The following is a 16,341-nucleotide window of genomic DNA, read 5'->3' as shown; positions in this document are numbered from 1 at the left end:
AGTGGTTACATCATTGGCCCAGCGACGGAAGGGGCCTGGATTCTATTCCAGTCAAGGGTATGTACCTTGGTTGAAGGCTCAATCCCTCGATCCCCCGCCCTGGGCAGGCTCATGCAGAAGGCAATCGATCAATGTGTCTCTCTCACATCAATGTTTTTCTCTCCCCCTTCCACTCTCTCTGAAAAGCAATGGAAAAAAATATCCTTGAATGTGGATTAAAAGAAAAAATTTAAAAGGGGGAACTACATGAAATCACAGTTTTTGGCCAGTTGGAGAGAGAGCTGAGCCTAGGGAGTCCAGGCCACATACAGCAGCCCGGCATGGCTCTGAGAGGAAGGGACAGAGATGGTTCTCGCAGGGCATGTCAGCTGGGGTTCCCAGGGCAGAGAACCCGAGAGGAGCCAGGCACGGAGGGCAGCTGGGTCTTCCGCTGAGCGTCGGTCAGTGCATGTTGGGGAGACAGCTGGAGGCCGGGGACCCAGAATTATAGGTGCTGGGCTCATCTCCACCACAAGGCTTCTGAGGAGCCCAGCGCAGCTTCCATCCTTCATCTGGTGAAAATGAAAAACAACATAGAGAAACACACCCTGTGGCTTTCCTGGCTCAGGCCCAGAGGTGTGGCCACTGTCACTCGCATTCCAGCCTTCCATGGGTGAGCATCCAGGCACAGGCCACACTGAATAGCGGCAAGAGCTGGAAAAGACCGGTCCTGGCCTCACAGCCACTTCCGAGATCAACTCGGGACAAGCGCGGGTTTTGTGTGTGGGATTAGTTTAAGGCTGCAGGTCGCCGTCAAGGAAGGTGAGAGTCTCTCTCTGTTACCACGGGAGCTTAGGCTAAGTGCCCGGCACCTTGCTCTGAGCTGTAACTACCTGCTTGTCCTGGAGGTATGAGAGGTTTCCTTTTTCCTTGGGACAAAGGCGATTGACTGGCATGGATGGCCACCCAGATTACCAGGTGAATGTACGCCGGACAATGAAAGAATGCAGAGCCAAAGACGCTGTCCTCCGGCTTGAGACGGTTCCCGCTGACCTTGAGAGCGCGCCTGGAAGGAGCGTGCCTGAGGGGCTACGGGAAAGGCCCGGCTCTTCCCTTCCTCTGCCAGCTCACCAGTGCTTCCCGGGCGCCACAGTCTGCTTTCACGGCCACTCAACAACAAAACTGTGTTCTCTATGTCTATGTTCTTCGACATGATTTTCCGGGTTGCAGGAGATTTTCTTTTTAATCTCCCTCCCTCCAGCTTTTTAGAAACAATTGGCCAAAAACATGGTTGTATTTATTTCACCACAAATAGGTGTTAATCCTTGTCCTTATGATCCCAGTTTTGAAAAGTGACACTTTTACCCAAACATCCTCCTTGAAAGGTTAAGATCCTCTCGACTTTTTTCAGTCTGTATTTTCTGGTTTAAAAAATATATATATATTTATATTTTTGCAGCTTTTACGTATTAGCTGTGTAATCTAGAAAAGCGACAATTTCTATTATCTTCTCCTTCCTTGGAGAAACCATATGCCCTCGGGCGACACTGTTTTATGTCAGAGCTGGGCATTTACGGATTCCTAGTATTTTCGTGAAACTTCTAGTATTTCAGTTGGGTGGACGGGATAGAGCCCATCCCTTCGCGCGCGTTTCGGGCGCAATCCCCACCCGAAGGGACCAGACTCCAGGGCGCACCCCACAGGCGCCACCTCGCCTGCATCCCTAACAGGAGTGAAGACAGATGGGAACCCGGAGTCCGGTCCTGGCAGCGAACCACACCCCGCCCCGCACCCCGAGCCCCGCGTCCCGCACAGCGCCCCGCACCGCGCCCCGTGGCCGGCGGACGAGCTGGACGCGGCCGAGACGCTCCCAGACCCGGCGGCGCGGGGACTTCTGGGAAAGAGAGTCCGGGTAGTTCCCACGCTGCCCCTGCTGGGCCCCCCGCGGGCGGACTTCCGGCGCCTCGCGCGCCTGCGCACCGCGGGCTGCGTGCGTGTTCGCGCAGGCGCACTGCCGCGGCGCCGCCGTGGCTTCCGGTCCGTGCCCAGGTCACCGCTGGCCGCGGAGGTTCCCAGGCTTCGGCCTCGGTTGGGCGAGGATCCCGGGGCCCGCGGGGCCGGACGCCGTCGGGTCGGGCCGGCACCCAGCGGGCGCGGGGCTGTGCGGGCCAGGGCTCGCGCGGGCGGGCGGGCCGGCGGGCGGAGCCTGGAGCGGGGACCCCGAGGCGGCCCCGGAGCCGGCGGGCCAGGCCCGAGGAGCTGGGCGGCGGCAGCGGCGCGGCCCGGCCCGTGTGCATCGCGGCGGCGAGGCCCCGGGAGGGACGTTCTCCTGCGTGAGTCTGTCCCGCGGGCCCCGAGCCGGCTCGTCGGGGCCACGGCTTGGGAGGCGCCGAGGCGGGGACCCCCGGAGGGAAGCGGCGGAGCCCGGGAGCCTCGGGGCAGGTCGGCGAGTCCGGGCGGGTAGGTGGCGCGTCCGCGGCCCCGGGGCCGTCCTGGGTGTCCCGCCCGCGGTGAGCAGGGCCGGGGGCCTCGCGGCGGGGCCTCGAGAGTGCGCCGCGGGGCGCGTTGACCTGGGGGACTAGCGGGGTCGCAGCCTTGGCTTGAGAAGGGGGGTGACTTGTCCGAGGTGTCCGGGCCTGTAGGTGGGGTTGCTGACCGGGCTCAGGCTCCCAGGCCAAGCGTGGTGCCCGCTGCATTACCGTTAACTCAGTTTCTTAACGAGAGATCCTTTGAACAGCAAACTCACTTTGTGCAGATAAAGACTTAGCCCTATCCCTCTACTTTCTGATCTTAGGTTGTTAAGAGTTAATAAGAACGTAGTTAACTGTAACAAAATTTACTTATTTTTAAAATATATATATCTTGATTGATTTCAGAGAGAGGAAGGGAGGGGGGAGATAGAAACATCAGTGAGAGAGTCATTGATCGGCTGCCTCCTGCCCGCCCCCGCGGAGATCCAGCCCACAACCCGGGCATGTGCCCTGACCAGGAATCTAACCGTGATCTCCTGGATCCTAGGTCGATGCTCAACCACTGAGCCACGCCCCTGCCGGCTGAGCAGAATTTACTTATCTTATGCAAATTATGGAGGATTGCTTCAGTAGCCTCTGATGTTCATTCACTAATAAGAAATGTATCCCCTCAGTCACCACATAATCATTTGGGAGTTACAGACATGTAACAGGTGGATGGGGCTCCTTCCTTATCATTCTTGCAGTCACTTCTGAAGGTTTAAAGGGACAGTCTTGTAGAGGTGTCTTTGATGGAATTTCTGGGTGAGTTTTTATGCAGGGGACGTACTTCCTTGGCAGGCTAGATCGTTCCCAACTTTGCTGCCTGTGTTTTCCTTTCCCAGGTCTGCCTCCGCTTTCACAGTCTTCCACATTTTTCCAAGAGCAGCAGAAAATGAATCAGTCTCTGGTGAGTTTTCCTGGCTACGTATTTATTACCTAGTTTGTTTTATAATACACCTTAGGAGGCGAAGAGTTCACACTTTAAAATGGGAAAGTAGACCAGATCAAAGACATGCTCAGACAAAACAGAAGCGGCTCAGCACCAGGCATTTCTTTTGTGTTCATATGTGTAGACAGCATTGACCAGCAGAAAGACTTTTTTCTCATAGGTTTTAACAATTTCGTTGACAGTCTCACTGTAATTGTGACTAGCCTTCTAAATGACCAGCCCTAAGCCATGGACATTGGTGCCCTGAGCCTCCTGTAAGCCAAGGGCATACTGACCAGGGAGCACTACGTGCATGTAACTTTGTTGGTGACAAAAACATTGTTGTCCCATGGGTACATTTGTTTTTACTGCTTGATCCAGGGATCAAATGAGGACCAGCTGGATTTACAGCCCTCACCTGTCAAGTCTCCCCAGATTTCTCTCCGATAGTCTGTTGCGTTGCACAGCAGACCCAGCAATGACATGTCTGGCAGAGATTCCTTATTTCTCATTCATGTTTTCTCTGGCAGCCTGCAGTCTTGGTTCTGTCCTTGCCCCTCCCCAAACCTGACCTGGTAAAGGGCCCTGTTATCTAGCACACAGACCCGTGGAGGTTCACCAGTCCTAGCTGTGACCACTCCCACCTCGCCCATCTGCAGTCTCCTGTGTTGGTTTCTGTGACAGATCTTTCCTTGGGTATGATTTTAAGAGGCAGTTCTTTCCCTCAAGGAACTTCTGTTCTCCTTGGGGGAGGTAATTCACAGGAGTAGTTGTGGGAGATCACGGATTCCCCGGTCAGTACATGGGAAGCTCTGCAGTGAAGGTGAGCACAGCCTTGTTGTCACTGTCCTGTCGGAGTGTGTGTCAGCAGAGGGAGCGGTGTAGGTTGGATGAGGCAGTTTGTGAAGGCCATGAAATGACTGGGACCTGAGTTGCTGCAGAGGTTGGTGAGGTGCTCAGAGAACCGCATGAGGCAGACCCTAGGTGCCTCCAGAAGTGCCAGGAAGAGTTGTTGCTTCCTCAGCACGAGGGCCTTGTGCTAAGGAGCATGAGAGGTGGGCCTTCTGCTGAGGGGCAGTGAAAGGTGTAAATGCAGGTAAATGTGACATTAAGTGAAGGGCCACCAGTGCTAACCTGAGTGTTGGAACCATTTTATTGGGAAAGTGAGTCATCTGATAAAAAGATGTAGAAACTACTCGTGAATGGCATGAAATGCAGGGGCGGGGTGGGGGTGGGTGAGGCAGTGAGCCAAGAGGACCCGGGTTTCTAGTGAGAGGTCAGATGAGGAATATGATGTGGGCTGTTCTGGCTGATCCTAGGCCCCAACAGTGTGTGGGTAGGCTTGGGATTTTTCTTAATCATGAGTGAGGTTTGTATCTTTACATATTTAGAAGCTTTTTTCCCCTAGACTATTTTTTGAGCAGTTTTAGGTTTACAGCAAAGTTGACAGACTGGAGTTCTCATATGCCCCTCCCTCTCAGGTCCCTTATTGTTACCATGTTACTTAGTGTGGTACTTTGCTACAATTGAAGGATTGATAGCGATACATTAGCATCTGAAGTCCGTAGTTTACATTAGGGTTCACTGTATGGCTTAGGTTTGTACAAATGTGCAATGATGTGTATCCACTATTACTGTGCCATACAGAATAGCTTCGGCCGGATCCTGAAGTCCCTGGTGCCGCCTGTTCTTCCCTCCCCGGCCCCTGACAGCCACTGATCTTTTTACTGTCTGTATATTTTTTCCCTTTTCCAGAATGTCAGATATTGGAACCATACAGTGTGGAGCCTTTTCAGACTGGCCCGCTCATGTCTACTGCTGGTTTTTCTATCATGATAAAGTTTTGTTTTCTTTTGCTTTTCTTGCTGACTTATAGTCTTAAATGCTTATAAATTTTTCCAGTTTGGGTCATACTAGTAAATATTTTCTTCCAAGTTTGTCTTTTTACTTTGTTTTCCAGGATTACCATATAATTCTGTAATATTTTCATTTTGAGAAATTGAGTACTTTGTGTTTTTTAAATTTCTCAAAATGAGCTAATTTGTATGGGTGGAATTCCTAGTTCAAGAGCACCCTCCTCAGTGAGTACTGGGTGTAGTGTCTTTGGTGGTGGTGATAGTGGTGGTGGTGGTGGTGGTGATGGTGATGGTGGTGATGGTGGTGGTGGTGATGGTGGTGGTGATGGTGGTGATGATGGTGGTGGTGGTGATGATGATGGTGGTGGTGGTGATGGTGGTGGTGATGGTGGTGATGGTGATGGTGATGGTGGTGGTGATGGTGGTGATGATGGTGGTGGTGGTGATGGTGGTGGTGATGGTGGTGGTGATGGTGATGGTGGTGGTGATGATGATAGTGGTGGTGGTGATGATGGTGGTGATGGTGGTGGTGATGGTGGTGGTGGTGATGGTGGTGATGGTGATGGTGGTGATGGTGGTGGTGGTGATGGTGGTGGTGATGGTGATGGTGGTGGTGATGGTGGTGATGGTGATGATGATAGTGGTGGTGGTGATGATGGTGGTGATGGTGGTGGTGATGGTGGTGGTGGTGGTGGTGGTGGTGGTGATAGTGGTGGTGGTGGTGGCGGCAGCCGCGGCCATGAGGAGGAGGAGTTCTTTCACTTCTGGCTGATCTCAGTCTCCCCTCCCTGGCTCTGGAGTGCCATGCCAGTCACTTTCTTCAGACAGGCCGAGCAGGTGATACTGACTCCTGACTGGAGGCTTTGTGTGTCTGAGAGTCCTTTTTTTTCCTGATGTGCAGGACTCTGTTGCTGGCTTGGCTCCAGGAGGTGCCCACTGACCCCAGTGAGGCCTGTGAGGTCTCTGTCTATTAAAGTCCTCTTCGGTCTTTTGTCATTCACAGTCCTCTGGGGGTACCCTGCCCCCATCTTTACTAATGGAATTCCCATGCTTCCTCCCCTCCTGGCCAGTTGCCAAAGGCCTCTGGGAAAGGTGAGGAGCCAGCATGCCCCTCCCCCACTGCAGGCGGGTGAACTGCTGTCTGCAGGGAAAACCAGCTCTGGGAGTGGTGACGGAGATGGCCACACGGTCTGATGTTCCGGCCTCTGTGACAGTATCTAAGCAGCTCAGATTTCGTCATCACACAGCTGTCTCTGGACAGTAACTGGACTGAGGGGTCTTTTAAAACACACCATCGTGGGTTGGTCCCTTGTATAACTAACCTAAAATCCTGCAGTTCTGGTTGGTTTCTTAGTTTGTTATACAAGTTTTCTGAAACCCACTTTGTTAAAGTTAAAAGGGCCTGTAAAGGTTCCACTTTAAGCCAGAGTAAGAACAATGTGATTCCCCTTCTTATGCATGACCGTGAATGTGGGCGAGCTATTGAGCATGCTGCCAAGTCACACACGCGTGTGGAACAGTCACGGTACAAGTAGCAACCGTGCATTACAGATACCAGTGGTTGCTGACAGGCCTTGTGGTGAGCCCTGGTCACATCTGCTGCAGGCTTACTCGGGCAGGAAAATACAAAGTGAGGCCCGGTGCTGCCGGGCTTGCCTGTTGCTTTGGTAACTGGCAGACATTGCACACTGGCTCCTGTAAGCTTGGGAGGAACAGGTTTGGACAAGAACAGCGGGTGAATTCCAGGCATGTTGAGTTTGAGATCTGGGACCTATGCTTCAGGAATTCAGGAGGGAATCTGGGCCAGTGATATAAATTTGGGAAATGTCAGATATAGATGGTAACTAAAGCCAGGAGGCCAGACGGGCCCACCGTCAAAGCAGTGAGTGCAGACAGCAAAGAGTACGGGATGGCCGGCAGAGCCCCGGGCCTCCAGCTCGCGATGAGGAGGAGCCTGTGCAGGAGTGGCGAGAGCAAGAGCAGAACCAACCCTGTTCATGTTCTGGAATCAAGACTGAGGAGCAAGTGCCCCTCAGGCCTGTGCTCCTCAGGGGCAGGGCTGTGTCTGCCCATCTTAGTGTCCTCAATAGCCGGGAGTGTTCCTGTCTCCCAGTGCAAGACAGCGCTGCTTTTTCATGTACTGAATGAACTCTTCTCAGTGTCTGTCTGATGGGTTTTTTTCCTTCCACAACCTGTATCATAAAAGGGATACAGTGTTCATGGTTGACTTTACTTGTGAGCTTGAGAAGCTCTTGTCCCCAGATGCCTTGTCCGCGTCGCCCAATTCCCATCACTCTGCTATTCCAGGAGCCAGTGTCATTCAGGGACGTAGCCGTGGACTTCACGCAGGAGGAGTGGCAGCAGCTGGGCCCTGAGCAGAAGACCACCTACAGGGATGTGATGCTGGAGACCTACAGCCACCTCGTCTCCCTGGGTGAGCAGAACAGCTCTGAGTTGCTAAGACGTACAGGATTTCCCTCATGTTTACTGACTTTGAATTTGATGGGACACATTTGAGTCCTGTATTTTGGGCACCAGGCAGGGCATTTTGGTCTTTACCTCCCCAGTGAATGGTGCTAATTTGAGCCCGGCTCAGGTGGGCACATCAGTTGTGTAGCTCATAAGGCAGCACTTTCTGCAGACAGCGGAGATCCGGAGCCCAGCAGCCAGCTCAAGTTCTCTTTTATTTCTGTTGACAGGGTGTCACATTGTCAAACCGGAAGTAATCATCAAGCTGGAGCAAGGAGAAGAGCCCTGGAGAGGAGGAGAATTCCTGCTTCATAGTCGCCCAGGTGTGTGAGGAGGCAGCGAGGAGGTTACTACTGACTTGGCAGTGTTCTTCCCAGGAATTGTTAATGGTCCCAAACCTTTAGAAGCGACTAGAGATAGTTACCTGTGTGCTTCAGCTACTTGACTCTTACTCCCAAAACTTCTGTTTGTAGAGCTCGCCCATGCTTACCTCCCAGAACCCAAATGCAGTCACTTTTCTTCCTCTTAAACCGTTTTCAGTGACCCACTGTATAGATTTGTTTTGAGACACTCATAAGTCTGTTACCAAAAGGTAACTTACGTGACCTTATGTTAGTACCTTCCTCCTTCTTTACTCTGCAATGCCTCAGGTGTGTGTCTGTCCCCATTTCACTTGTCACTCTCTTTCTTTGAGGTGAGAGCCCAGACCCCTACCTGTGCCTCATCCAGTAGGTTCTGTTCACCTGTGTCGCGTGCACCTGTGCTACTCATTTTTCTGGACCTCCGGCTCTTCTGAGGGTGGTGACAGCAGGAACTGGGTCTCCCTCTTTTCCTGAGTGCTCATCATCTCATCTCTCTTATTTCCTGTTCTGTCCCCAGTGCCTTCATCCTGTCTTGTCACAGCAGGTGCTCAAATTCGATGTATAGAGAGGAACTGGGGTTCATTCACCCTCCTGCCCCTCCCCTCCACAGACGTGTCTGAAGGATTGCTTCCTCCTTCAGGGGTTTGTTCTATAAGGGCTCCTCCTGCCTCAGGTCTCTGGGGTTTCTGTTCGTCTGTTTTATGTGCCTTGCCTGCCCTGTCCTCCAGTCCAGTGCTTCCTGGGCAGCACCCCTTTTCTACTTGGATTTGAATGAACCTGTGTTCATCTGAAGTTCCAGTTGATCTATCACTTGTCTCATAGGATGAGCCTACAGTGACTCCCTGTTAATTCCTAAAGGGACTTAAATTCCTCATCCTCTAAGAATCACCACAATATCAGCCCTGTATTGCCTGGAAAAATCCATTTTCAGTTGTTTCCTGAAACACTGCTAAACTCCATTTATTCCATATTCCTAAATGTGTTCTGTTCACATGATCATTGCCTCTACACAGCTTTGCGTTTCAGTGGGGTGCTTCGTTTGGCCACATAACGCATTCTCTAAGTCGGAGCTAAAGTTTTCAAACCCTCCCCTCTGTGGAGTTCTTCCTGCCAACTCTTATCCTTACTCTAATCTCCTCTTTCTCAACTTTGACTCCACTCATGGCGATACCTTAAAAAAAAGTTAGGTCTGACCAGGAATCTGTTATTTGATAGCAGATATTTTTTGCTTGAGGCTGGATTCCGCTGCTGGATTATAATCCTATAAAGAAAAGAGTATGTTCTCCCTCGCCGCAGTATGTACATATAGTAAGTACACAGTTATTTCTCTGATTATCTGAGGAGCCAGGCAGGTGGCAGAACTTCCTTGTCCGTCATTTAGAAGTAATTTACAGGTAATTATGTCTGAGCCTGCGTGTCTAGGTCCATCCCCATGTATCCTGCAGGTACTTGAAAGATACCTATATAATTCAGATTAAAAACAGCTTCTCTGATTGCTGTTTAGGGTTCAAAAGAAATAAGAAATAAAGTCATACTTCCTAAGAGATAGGTTTTGATTAAGAAAAAAGAGCAGAGCCATGTGGAGTTATCTGAAACTTGGCATCTCACATGGGATGATAATGTTCCACTGCAGGGCTAAATTGCTGTGCTAAAAGGGTTGTATGGAGAGTAATTACTTTCAACTTTAAGGGAAAATGGAGGTACTGGCAGTGAGAAAGGATTTGAGAAGTGTTTTCTTAAAGCATGAAAATTCCCTGCGAGACCGGTTTAGAGTAGATGAAGGCTGGAAGTCAAGCAGACTGAAACAGCAGGAGCAGAGGCTTGGGGCTGAAAGTGAGCTGGGCATTGCTGGTGCCACAGCAGTCTCAGGACAAGCTGATAGACAGGGCCTTGGACTGTGATCTGTCTCTCACACTTGCTGTGAACTAGCATGATGGAAGGTGCCGACCCACCTCCTCCCAGACTGATTCCTCCTTGGATATATCTTATGACTCTCTCCCTGTCCAGCAGATGGGTTAATTTTTCTGGAGGAGGAATTACTTTTGTAGACTAGTATAATCCTAGTTTGGATTCTCACTGTAAATGCAGGTGGTGGAAAGTATTCTTTGCCAGATTTTCCTCCTCCTTTTACTGTTGCTATTTTGACAATGGACTCATGGAAGCTGTAGGTTTTGATGTGGATGACAGCAAGTACAGTAGTCAAGTTCATCTAGAAATTTGTAAGATAAATTAAAAAAAGGTCACAATTTTAGGAGCAAGTTGAGGAATGTGATTTTTAATGTTTGTACACTAAATGAAACTCAGGAGTAGGGAAGTGCTGTTTGCATTTAGAATTAAGTTACAGTGCTATGTAAAAGACAAGTTTAAGGAAAATGTCAGGAGATTGAAAATGAATAAAACAATTGCTAAACTTATTGAACATGTATTTTGTGCCAAATGCTACTCTGAGCACGTGATATTTATTAACTTCTGTAATCCCACCACAACCCCATGAGATAGGTACTGCTGTCTCTGTGTTGCCAGTGGAGGGTGCTAAGTCAGAGGGCAGTTCCATAACTCGCCCTAGTCACCTGCCAGGGTTCATGCCACATTGTTCATATAGGAACAAGTAGAGTTTCATGGTCAGAATGAGTTCAGTTTAAATCATAATCGTTAGAATAATTAAGACAGACATGTTCTGTGGTCTATTTTACACTTCCTGTTGGACATATCTGTTCCTGGGACTCTCGTTCCAAGAGGAACAGAATTAGAATTAGAGCCCTGGTTACAGGACTATTACTCTAAACACCAGGAGATTAAGTGTCAGTTTACTTGGTACTTCTTTGTGGAATCTGAAAAAAAAGCTTTGGAAGGACCTAGAATAGTTAAAATGCTACCACAGAAATCTTGAGTATAAGGTGACTGTGCCCCAGACTGTGATCTGTCTCTCCCAAGTTGATATGAAATGATGCTGTGTGAAGTTCTGCTCCTCCAAAACGAATCCATCCTTGGAAAGATCTTCTGACCCTCCTGTCCTGCACCACTCCTTGTTGCTCTATCACTGGACCCCATTTGCTGGAGTTCTCTTGTGTCTGTCTCGTCAGTCACTCATCTGGCATCCTGTGTGATGATCATTGCTCTGTGCTTCTATTTTACCTTCTATACTCAGTTTTGAACAAGATCTTATAAAGTAGTAAAGGTCAAAGGTGCTTGTATTTTTGTTAGTTTATTTTCCCTTTTGTCACCACTGGGGGGGGGGGAGTGTGAGTGTGTGTGTGTATGTCTGTTTATTCCAAACCAACGAATAAGAGAAAAAAGTATGCATGGAATTATTTTCATTTGTGAAGTTAGCATGTGTGCCACAATGAAATGCTTCTGTGTATCTTATTCCATATCTTATGTAGGAAAATGTACAAAATCTGGTTCATTTTGCCTCTTTTTAGAAGTCTGGAAAGTTGACCTGATACAGAGAGTCCAAGAAAGTGAAGACAAACATTTGAGGCAAACTGTATCCATCAACAAAGCCCTGACTGAAGAGAGAGGTAATGTTCTTGGTAAGACTTTTAATGTGGAAACAAACCCTGTTCCTTCAAGAAAAATATCCGATAAATGTGACTCGTGTGAAAAGAGTTTAAAATCCATTTCAGAATATATTAGTAGTGACGGAAGCTATGCAAGAATGAAGCCTGATGAATGTAGTGCCTGTGGGAAATCACTTCTTCATGTGAAACTTGAGAAAACTCACCCAGGGGAGAAATCTTATGAATTTAATCAAAATGGGGAAGCTTATACTCTAAATGAAGAAAGTATTTATCAGAACATTCATATTTTGGAGAAACCCTTTGAATATATTGAATGCCAGAAAGCCTTTCAAAAGGATGCAGTTTTTATTAATCCTATGGAGGAGAAGCCCTATAAGTGGAATGAATCTGAAATAGCCTTTCTCCAGATGTCAAACCTCAGTGTACACCCAACATCTCACATGGAAATGAAGCCCTATGAATGCAGTGCATGTGGGAAATCCTTCTGCAAAAAGTCAAAATTCATCATACATCAGAGGACTCACACAGGAGAGAAACCTTATGAATGTAATCAGTGTGGAAAATCCTTCTGCCAGAAGGGAACCCTCACTGTACATCAGAGAACACACACAGGGGAGAAGCCCTATGAATGTAATGAATGTGGGAAAACCTTCTACCAGAAGTTACACCTCATTCAACATCAGAGAACTCACTCAGGAGAGAAGCCCTATGAATGTAGTTATTGTGGGAAATCATTTTGCCAGAAGACACATCTCACCCAACACCAGAGAACACATTCAGGAGAGAGACCCTATGTTTGTCATGATTGTGGAAAAACCTTCTCCCAGAAGTCAGCTCTTAATGACCATCATAAAATTCACACAGGTGTGAAGCTCTACAAGTGTAACGAATGTGGGAAATGCTTCTGCCGCAAGTCTACTCTCACCACACATCAGAGGACACACACAGGAGAGAAACCCTATGAATGTAACGAATGTGGAAAATTTTTCTCTCGGTTATCATATCTAACTGTACATTACAGAACTCATTCAGGAGAGAAACCTTATGAATGTAATGAATGTGGGAAAACCTTCTATCTGAATTCAGCCCTCATGAGACATCAGAGAGTACACACCGGAGAGAAACCATATGAATGTAATGAATGTGGAAAATTATTCTCCCAGTTGTCATACCTCACTATACATCATAGAACACATTCGGGAGTGAAACCCTATGAATGTAACGAATGTGGGAAAACCTTCTACCAGAATTCAGCCCTGTGTAGACATCGAAGAATACATAAAGGAGAAAAGCCCTATGAATGCTATATATGTGGAAAATTCTTCTCTCAGATGTCATACCTCACTATACATCATAGAATCCATTCAGGAGAGAAACCCTATGAATGTAATGAATGTGGGAAAACCTTCTGCCAGAATTCAGCCCTTAATCGACACCAGAGAACACACACTGGAGAGAAAGCCTATGAGTGTTATGAATGTGGAAAGTTCTTCTCTCAGATGTCATATCTCACTATTCATCATAGAATTCATTCAGGAGAGAAACCCTTTGAATGTAATGAATGTGGAAAAGCCTTCTCGCGAATGTCATATCTTACTGTACATTACAGAACTCATTCAGGAGAGAAACCCTATGAATGTAATGAATGTGGGAAAAAATTCTATCACAAATCAGCCTTCAACAGCCATCAGAGAATCCATAGGAGAGGGAATGTGGATGTACTTGATGTAGGAAGTTTTCTCTGAAGTGAGACCTCATGCTACATGAGAGAACCCTTTCAGTGTACTGTATAAGAAACTCCTGCCTTTGTTAAGTCAGAGTTCACACAGGAATGTGGACCTGTCTCTGTGCATTAGTCAGACTTGTAGATGCAGAATTCACAGGGTAGAAACCACAACTGCAACAAGATACATGGCTTGTTGGACACCAGACTGTACAGGAGTAAAATGCATAAACAGGTAGGACGTATATACACTTCCATGGAGTCAAACTATTTCACATATCAGGGAATTCATACTAAGAGGAGAATTTGTCATTCTACGGAATGTGGAAAATCCACTCCTCTGGAAATTATTAATACTAAAAGTTATGTTTCTGCTATAATATTGAGCTTTTTGTAAAAAAACACACAAACATATCTATGTTGTGAATAAATGTGCTCCTTGTGTAAATAGAACCTGTAAAACCAGATAGCTGATCAAGATTACAACACAGCCACATTAAACTCATGTATACGTGAGTGTTTCCTGAGCATGTAGGCCTCTGTTAGCTTGCTTTTTGGGATGGTACATTATAGGAATTGTATGTTCCTTCGGAATCACATTTGAAAAGGCAGTGTATCCTTATTGGAATAATTTCTAAGATGTGGTAAGATTACCTCTTTTAAATAGCACAGCCATGTTAGTTCTTAATATGCATTGCCACTGAACTACTTTGATAGGTATGAAGTATGCTTCTTGTACTCTTTCCTAGCACTTACAGATGTACTTTATCATTGTTAATGAACTAAACCTTCCATAAAGAAGTCAGTGTTTTTAATAATGTTCTTAACTGTATCCGAGTCAGCAAGAGATAGAAATGTATGCATAAATAGAAAACTGCATAGGTACTTTTAAATTGTTAATGCCAGAAGTCTCCAGTAGTGAGAAACAACTGTAGTATTCATTGAACTCTATACAGTTTAAAATTGTACTTAAAATATTCCCATTTTTATCTAATTTTTTTCATATACTATTTTTATTTGGATGCCTACACAAATGTAAATGTGCAGACCACCATACTATGTAACTTTGGAATTATCTGTGTTTTTATTTGATATGATAGTATTTTTAAACATCGTGCTCTACGCTTTCCTATCCCCGAGTGATTGAAGAACCCTTCACGTGGGTTTGTGGCAGACATTGTTGAGTATTCACCTCATCACTTGCTCCTTACTGTTGCTGGCAGAGCTTGGGTATCCATTTCTCCTAATGGAACGGGATAAATCCTGATCTCTTTCAACCAGTAATGATAATCCCTTTCTCATTACCAGCAATGCAGTGGTCATGGGACCCAATTCTAACACATATACAAAGGAGATATCTGACAGATTATTTTGGAAAAAGGTTTCCTCAGAGTCGAGGAGCCCTGTGAGGCGACATGGAATCTTGGTTGACCGTTTCCGTGCTGGGATGTGATGCTTGGTTGTCTCTCAACAATGATGTATAGCTGAAGCACGGCAGAGCACAAAGACCGGAAGGACCAGGCCCAGATGGGGCTGCTGAGCCACTGGACCAGCCAGCCATGGAGCCACTTCAATGCTCGACTATTTCTTCTGTGAAAGACTCGATTTATTTTTCAGCCAGTGGATTTGGGTTGCTCTGTTAGTGATAACTGAAGCTACAGAGTTACGCTTTTGTAGGAGTTATACAGCTGAGAAGTGGACATTAGTAGGTCATTTATTTTGAGGTGTTGATACAGAGGTTTATCTTATTTGCTGTAAATTTTGATGTAAATAGTTTGAGTATTAGAAACAATTAAATGTGTCCATTTCCTTGAATTGTTACATCATTGACCTAAGGACCTTTGGGACCTGATATAATCTTCCTTTCTATAACGCACAACTTAAGTTTTCTTTAGGTTAATTTATATTATTCATGGACCGTTGCTACAATGTAGCTGACAGCATATGGTGTCAGGAAAGGACCTACTTTTGTTTGCCCTCCAGTGGTTAGCCTGATGTCTATGTAATTTGAGTAATTTGCCCCTCACCACTGAGATGAGTGGCCACGTTTTTCATTATTTCACCACTCATGGCCCCTTCTGTTGCTAAGCACTCTCCCTCCACGTCCTTCTAGGTGGTTGTGACGGTGCCACATAACAGGACTCAAAGGTCTGGTGGGTTGTAGAGTTTTGTGTAGGAACCGTGTGTTCACAGTACATTTTTTGAAATGACATTTACTGGGGTTTCCCGCCCTCGTGTGTCATCATTACAGCTTAAATGCACAGTGTGCATTTTAAGTAGGATATCTGACAGGTGTACCTGGCTTACAGCACCCTGTTCCTCCGATGGAGCCCTGCACACACAGGGGCTGGTGCGTGGGAGTGGTCCTCCACTGCCCCTTCAGTAACCCAGACACGGAACTGTCGGCTTCCCAACGTCCATGTCGTGTTGGTACGTCGCTGAAGTTGGCGTGTTCCGATTTAACTGGCCCTGTTTCTCTTCTTCCTTAGAGGCGCTTAAAGTAATAGTTTTTCTCAGAGTTGATGGAATGGCACATTTGAAATGGTCTGAGTTATCTGGGCCAGCGTGGCAGACACACAGGCCAGAGTTGGTGATTTTGAAAAAGCTCCGTGTGGGCTGGGTCAGTTTACCTATTGGGTAGCAAGAACTGCGAGCAGCTGAGACACGTGAGTACTGGCTTTGTAAACAGAGGGACCTCATAATCCGTGGTGTGAGCAGATTAGGAACCCTGCGGGATTTTCATGGGCTGAGCCAGGAGGGCGACCCTGCCTGGCAGGTGGAGGTGAGATTCCCCCATTTGTTAAATCTTCCTAGAGTTAGTGAACTGTCAGTTCAGTTGTTGCTCCGATGGCTCTTCATCATTCTGATGAAGACATGGGCCACATTTTATCTGAGGCCACGGTCATCTTTATTCCATCCCACTATGCCTGGCTAGGCTATCCAGTCAAGCTCCCCCAAGGAGGCTGTATACTCAGCCACATGGTTGCAGC

At 47.3% G+C, this 16,341-nt stretch overlaps 1 protein-coding gene across 1 annotated transcript; it reads left to right on the top strand.

The window, feature by feature from the left end:
• The first annotated feature begins 2,363 nt into the window (after nt 1-2,363).
• Nucleotides 2,364-15,166, top strand: ZNF12 (zinc finger protein 12). Its single transcript, XM_081136165.1, has 5 exons — nt 2,364-2,439; nt 3,335-3,399; nt 7,584-7,710; nt 7,976-8,068; nt 11,530-15,166. The coding sequence occupies exons 2-5, from the start codon at nt 3,385-3,387 to the stop codon at nt 13,371-13,373; spliced, it is 2,079 nt and encodes a 692-aa protein (XP_080992291.1). The 5' UTR covers nt 2,364-2,439; nt 3,335-3,384; the 3' UTR covers nt 13,374-15,166.
• Nucleotides 15,167-16,341: the final 1,175 nt, after the last annotated feature.

This window comes from Miniopterus schreibersii (genome assembly GCF_964146895.1).
Source record: "Miniopterus schreibersii genome assembly, chromosome: 4".
NCBI classification, from domain to species: Eukaryota; Metazoa; Chordata; class Mammalia; order Chiroptera; family Miniopteridae; genus Miniopterus; species Miniopterus schreibersii.
This window is presented reverse-complemented; position numbering and strand designations above follow the sequence as displayed.

What these genes read in the sequence shown, in the direction of transcription:
- ZNF12 (XM_081136165.1), top strand. An exon ending in CAGCCACCTCGTCTCCCTGG is followed by an intron (nt 7,711 to 7,975) that starts GTGAGCAGAACA and finishes TTCTGTTGACAG; the next exon opens with GGTGTCACATTGTCAAACCG. An exon ending in CCTGCTTCATAGTCGCCCAG is followed by an intron (nt 8,069 to 11,529) that starts GTGTGTGAGGAG and finishes GCCTCTTTTTAG; the next exon opens with AAGTCTGGAAAGTTGACCTG.